At 44.1% G+C, this 5952-nt stretch overlaps 1 protein-coding gene across 3 annotated transcripts; it reads right to left on the bottom strand.

Moving 5' to 3' along the window:
* Positions 1-3173: 3173 nt before the first annotated feature.
* On the bottom strand, positions 3174-5328 carry LOC102185235 (late cornified envelope protein 1A-like). Of its 3 annotated transcripts, XM_013962369.2 has the most exons (3): positions 4812-4970; positions 4722-4769; positions 3174-3830 (listed from the first exon to the last, which is right to left on the bottom strand). In XM_013962369.2, exons 1-3 carry the CDS (start codon positions 4836-4838, stop codon positions 3483-3485), a joined length of 423 nt encoding a protein of 140 aa, XP_013817823.2. In that variant the 5' UTR covers positions 4839-4970; the 3' UTR covers positions 3174-3482. The 3 variants fall into 3 exon arrangements, 1 of the variants encoding a protein (XP_013817823.2); XR_309869.3 differs by lacking the exons at positions 4722-4769; positions 4812-4970 and adding an exon at positions 5220-5328; XR_309870.3 differs by lacking the exon at positions 4812-4970 and having other exon boundaries at positions 4709-4769.
* Positions 5329-5952: the final 624 nt, after the last annotated feature.

The following is a 5952-nucleotide window of genomic DNA, read 5'->3' as shown; positions in this document are numbered from 1 at the left end:
AACTCAAGAAATTGGTCAAGAATTTTAAAAGGGCCAATTTTTCCATCCTCTGCCTTCTGTTCTTTTCAGGTTCTCAATAGACTGCGTAATTCCAAACCTACAATGGGAAGAGTAGTCTATTTTAATGAATCCACTGATTCAAATACTAGCCTCATTCAGAAACACCATCACAGACATATCTAGAAATATCACTTAGCTTGGGCATCCCATGGCCATTCAGACCAACACATAAAATTAAGTGTCAGAGAAACAGTGTCTTGTGAAGCTCCATGATGATAAATAAGACATTCTATAAGTCCTCAGATGAGAATTTTGACAGAAGAATTGCATGCAAGGAAGACAAATCCATATCCAGTTCAGTTCAGTTGCTCAGTCATGTCCCACTCTTTGCGACCCCATGAACTGCAGCACGCCAGGCCTCCCTGTCCATCACCAACTCCCGGAGTCCACCCAAACCCATGTCCATCAAGTCGGTGATGCCATCCAACCATCTCATCCTCTGTGATATAGGTCATATGTGAATGGTTGAGTGGTTTTCTCCACTTTCTTCAATTTCAGTCTGAATTTGGCAATAAGGAGTTCATGATCTGAGCCACAGTCAGCTCATGGTCTTGTTTTTGCTGACTGTATAGAGCTTCTCCATCTTTGGCTGCAAAGAATATAATCAATCTGATTTCAGTGTTGACCATCTGGTGATGTCCATGTGTAGAGTCTTCTCTTGTGTTGTTGGAAGAGGGTGTTTGCTATGACCAGTGTGTTCTCTTGGCAGAACTCTATTAGCCTTTGTCCTGCTTCATTCTGTACTCCAAGGCCACATCTGCCTGTTACTCTAGGTGTTTCTTGACTTCCTGCTTTTGCATTCCAGTCCCCTATAATGAAAAGGACATCTTTTTGGGGAGTTAGTTCTAGAAGGTCTTGTAAGTCTTCATAGAACTGTTCAACTTCAGCTTCTTTAGCATTACTGGTCAGGGCATAGACTTGGATTACCATGACATTGAATGGTTTGCCTTGGAAACGAACAGAGATCACTCTGTCATTTTTGAGATGGCATCCAAGTACTGCATTTTGGATTCTTTTGTTGACTATGATGGCTACTCCATTTCTTCTAAGGGATTCCTGCCCGCAGTAGTAGATATAATGGTCATCTGGGTTAAATTCATGCATTCCAGTCCATCTTAGTTCACTGATTTCTAGAATGTCGATGTTCACTCCTGTCATCTCCTGTTTGACCACTTCCAATTTGCCTTGATTCAGAGTAAGTCTTTATACCAGTAAGAACAGAACATTGCCATTTCATGATATGTCCTGATATAGTCAATCTGCTTCCAGGTAGCTGGCTCATCAACCCTAGTAATAGTGTCTACTTGAACTCAGTGTTGGTCTTTATAGGTATGTCAGTCATGGTGAGTGAAAATTCACGCTGCTGAACCCATGTGTATCCACAGTGACCCTGGTTAAAGATTATAGGTCCCTTTGAGGAAGATTGGGGGAAAGACTGACAGTATTTAACTCTCGAGCAGTGTACCAGGGTTTTTCTTCAAAGGGAACTGGCCTCTCCTTCATTCAAAGAGTTCTGGGTTTTATAAACAAGCTCAAGACTAGAAATTGATTGGTGGAACATGATTCTCTCTTTTTATGATTTAGTTTTGTTCATTTGACTTAGAACTCTTAACTTTTCATATATCAAGTGAAAATTTGGTAGACTTGACATTTACTTCACTTCTAAGTAAGCAGAGATTAACTAACAGAGACAGAGCTTTCTGGTGGTCAGAACACGCTGACTGCTGCATTGACCCTGTCATGCATTACAGTAGCCACACCCACTTTGCTATGGGTGACTAAGTGTTGACACTTGCTCCTGCTGTCCTGGGATCCGATTATCCCTATTGTGTTTAGGTTTCTCATTTTGGTGACATTAGATTCCATTGTAGTTTTTGGCTTATAGAGAAGAACCATCTCAGAACTCTTCAAAGATGCCAGAGCTCCCCCTTACGATTGATTTCTCCTGGTCACTGTAAAAGGCGAGTCCTCTGGACCCTTCTAGGGTGGGTAAGCAGATCTTAAATGACAACTTCACCCTAGATTCCAATAACACCAAGCCTCCAGATCCCTTCCTCTGCAGTAAACTAAGGCAGTTCTGGTGTTTCATCTTCATTTAGTGGAGACTGCCTTTGCTTCATGTTATAGCCATTCAACCATTTGTTAGAGCCCTCTCTAACCCCCAAAGTTACAATGTTAAACCTAGAATATCTACCTGGCTGATCTAAATCCATAAATTTGGCCTGATACAACTTTAAGTCCTTTCCACAATTACCCCGGCCCAGTAGCAGCAGTAATATTCATTACACACGTATGCCCTGGGTTTGTATGTATATAAATCAGAAAACATCATGTAGTTCTTGTGGAGTGTAGTGCACTTGTTTGTGGGTCACACTTCATGTTTCGCCTTTTGAGGTCTACTGGGACTTCAGTCCACTTATCTAGGAGTAAAGGGAGGTAATGGGATGGCACAGGTGAGAACCAGTAGTTTCTTGCAAGGCTACTTCTTATGCCGAGGTCATTACCATTTCCTGGGACTATACAGGTTTAATTTACTCAGATGGGGTAGAAAATTCTGCTTCTACTACAAATAACAACAACAACAACAATGATAATAATAGATACGAACCTAGAAATTCAATGTTTTGCCTTTTCAGAATCTTTCCAAATATTTGCATTCCAATTTTCAGAATCCCAGGAATGAGTCAGTTACATATCATGTGAGGCATGATATCAGGCTCTCACATGCTATAGACAAAACATTGCTTCTGTGGGATCCCTTACATAATTGCATAATCACATCTAGTTAAGAAGACCCCCAGACAAATCCTAACTAAGGGTTTGTCCACTAAACCAAGAGCTCCTTAAATATGCCCAGGACATGAAGGACAAAAAACCTAAGGGCTGTCACATGTAGGAGGAGATTGAAGAATCATGGCAACTAAGTGCAGCATTGGATCCTGGCTTAGACTCTGAATCAATACATTTTTTTGTTTTGCTATAAAGGGCATTAGTGGCACAAGTGGCAAATTTGAACCAGGTCTGTACATACCGAGGCATTAGGGGAACCAGAAGTTGAGTACAGAGTATGAGAAAGATGATGTAGGGATAAAAACATCATTTCAGACAAGAAGGAATGCAGACTTCTAGCTTTATTGTTTCACATCAGGCTGGTTTATGCAAATAGAGAAGCTTCAGAGGGACACGGGGTCGTGCTTTCGGGTTCTGAGATTCCACACATATGAAAAGGAGGTGAATAAATGTATTTGGGAGGGAGTTTGGGGCTCCTGGACCCAAGGAAAAGTACTCCCTGGACCAGAGCTCAAAGGCCTCACCCAGACTCCCTAGCAACTGGGGCAGGCCGAGCAGGAGGGGCAGGAGAAGGAGGAAGTGTTTGTCCATCTGTTGTCCCCAGGTCAGCTCTTCGTGGCTCAGGGTCTACTTCAGCAGCAGCCACCTCCAGAGGACTGACCACTCCCTCCTCCACAGCACCCAGAGCCCCCCGAAGGCTGGCTGCAGCAATCAGAGCTCTGGAGTCGGCGGCGATGGTGGGACCTGCGACGCCTGTGGTGGCTCAGGCAGCAGCCCCCACATCCAGAGCTGCAGCAGCCCCCACAGCCAGAGCTGCAGCAGCCCCCGGAGCTGGGGCCACAGCAGGAGGAGACTGGGGGGCACTTCGGGGGACACTTTGGGGGGCATTTAGGGGTGGGGCACTTGGGGGCACACTTGGGAGGGGGCTGGCACTGCTGCTGGTTCTGCTGGCAGGACATCTTGGTGGGTGGGCTCAGGAGCTGAGGGAGAGTCAGAGAACAGGTCAGACCAGCACATAGAGACCTCCCTGCCCCTTCCTGAGCTTTCACCATCTTTCTATCCCCTTTAGTTTGACAAACTATTTAATGCAGTCCTAGATAAATAAACATTGAAAGTTTAATTGTTTCCAGTAGTTGCTCAAATGCTCTCATAGCTTCTTTTTTTTTAATGTCAAATGTTCTCCTGCTTTATAATTAGAAAAACTGAGACCAAAATAGTAAAAAAAAATGTTCTTAAACCCAAACATCCAGTATGTAGGAGATCTACTATAATTATACTGTAAAAATCATGAAAAAAAAATTCAAGAAGCAGTCTAGAGATGAAGTCATATCTTTAGGGAAAAGTCATTCCCTCTTGGAAAATTTCCTAGATATTCTTGTCCTATAGGGACATCAGTTCAGTTCATTTCAGTCTCTCAGTCATGTCTGACTCTTTGTGACCCCATGAATCGCAGCACGCCAGGCCTCCCTGTCCATCACCATCTTCCGGAGTTCACTCAGACTCACATCTATCGAGTCAGTGATGCCACCCAACCATCTCATCTTTGGTCGTTCCCTTCTCCTCCTGCCCCCAATCCCTCCCAGCACCAGAGTCTTTTCCAATGAGTCAACTCTTCGCATGAGGTGGCCAAAGTATTGGAATTTCAGCTTTAGCATCATTCCTTCCAAAGAAATCCCAGGGCTGATCTCCTTCAGAATGGACTGCTTGGATCTCCTTGCAGTCCAAGGGACTCTCAGTGTTCACAATCTCAAAGGATGTTGGAGATTGCCCAGAAGTAGCTTTTTAATTAATATAAGCTGGGACTTGCATGCAGGCCCTTGAGCTAGTCCAGTGCTCTGCATTCTCCACAGACACTCACCACAAACTAATACCTTAGCACCAAGCTTTGGGGTTTCCCTCTTCACTTCTGCAGACCCACTAATCTGAGAGTTTAAAAGAGTCAGTCAGTTCTGATTTCCTCTCTCCTGGCTGGGCGCTACTGTCACCATCTCTGCTTTTCCAGGACAGTTATGTTTTCAGAGATGAGCGTCCCTTTTTGAACACAGCTGTAGGTTAGCATGATCAATATTGCAAATCCTTCAGCTCACTGACCAAAAAATACATCAATTGGATTTCTCTAGAACACTCAGTCACAACTCCACAACTCCTCCTACCCAGGTTCCCAGCCTCCTCACTGCCGCTTCCCTTAGTCTTCCCAAGACTTGTTATTTTGCTAAAGAAGACCAGTCTCGTCCTCTTCTCACCCTCCGCATTTCAACACACACACACACATAGGCATGTGGACACATTGCAAAGCCTCCACCCGTCCTCCCCTCTGGTCTGAGCATCTTCTGTAGAAAGCCCTGCTCCCGTTCCCAGTGGACACTCACCAGTGCATACGCAGCACAGCGTTGTCAGCAGCCCAGGAGAGGAGTGGATGGAGGTGCTCTGGCCCCAGTGCCCTTATATCCCAGCCTTGAGCTCTACCCTCAGATGTGAGACAGTACCTGGGCATGAGAAGACTGCTTCCTTCCACCCACGTGGTTCCTGTGACAGGTGATGACTGGCAGTGTCCTCCATGTGGCTCAGGACATCTGTGACCACCAAGGAATATGGCTGCTCAGAAATAAAGGCAGAGAGGGAAAATCCTCTTGTCCTTCCCCACTTGTTTTTTTCTGAAGGGTGCCTTTCTTGAGGACTCCTGCCTTTCCTTCTTGGAACCATCCTGCCTCCATCCCTACCCCTTGCTCTGCCCAACACTACCTTTTTCTTCCCAAATGTTATTAATGACTACATACAATCTGGTTTAAAGCAAGTTTTTAAGATATTGCTTCATGTTTTATTCCATCTTCATAACTCTGACACTATATATATATATATAAAATAGGTGTGTGGTTTCAACTTTATAGTAATGGCGTCATACTTGAGTGACTCATCTGTAACTTTCTTTCTTCTTTAAACATGACTTTGTGAGTTAGTCAAGCTGATTTGTGTAGCTATAGTTTCTTTCTACAATGTATAGTATCCATCTATGAGTACAGCTTGAGAGCTTGATTTTATCCTTCCTCTTTTTTTAGATGAGCACTTAGATTTTTTGCTCTCTTTGCTGTATAAATATTGTAG

The sequence above is a fragment of the Capra hircus genome, unplaced genomic scaffold (genome assembly GCF_001704415.2).
Source record: "Capra hircus breed San Clemente unplaced genomic scaffold, ASM170441v1, whole genome shotgun sequence".
Lineage (NCBI taxonomy): Eukaryota > Metazoa > Chordata > Mammalia > Artiodactyla > Bovidae > Capra > Capra hircus.
This window is presented reverse-complemented; position numbering and strand designations above follow the sequence as displayed.

Coding starts and splice junctions, on each gene's coding strand:
- LOC102185235 (XM_013962369.2), bottom strand. CDS start 4,838: ATGGTGACAGTAGCGCCCAGCCAGGAG. Junction 4,770..4,811: donor CAGTAGCGCCCAGCCAGGAG/AGAGGAAATCAG, acceptor AACTCTCAGATT/AGTGGGTCTGCAGAAGTGAA. Junction 3,831..4,721: donor CCCCAAAGCTTGGTGCTAAG/GTATTAGTTTGT, acceptor ACTCTCCCTCAG/CTCCTGAGCCCACCCACCAA.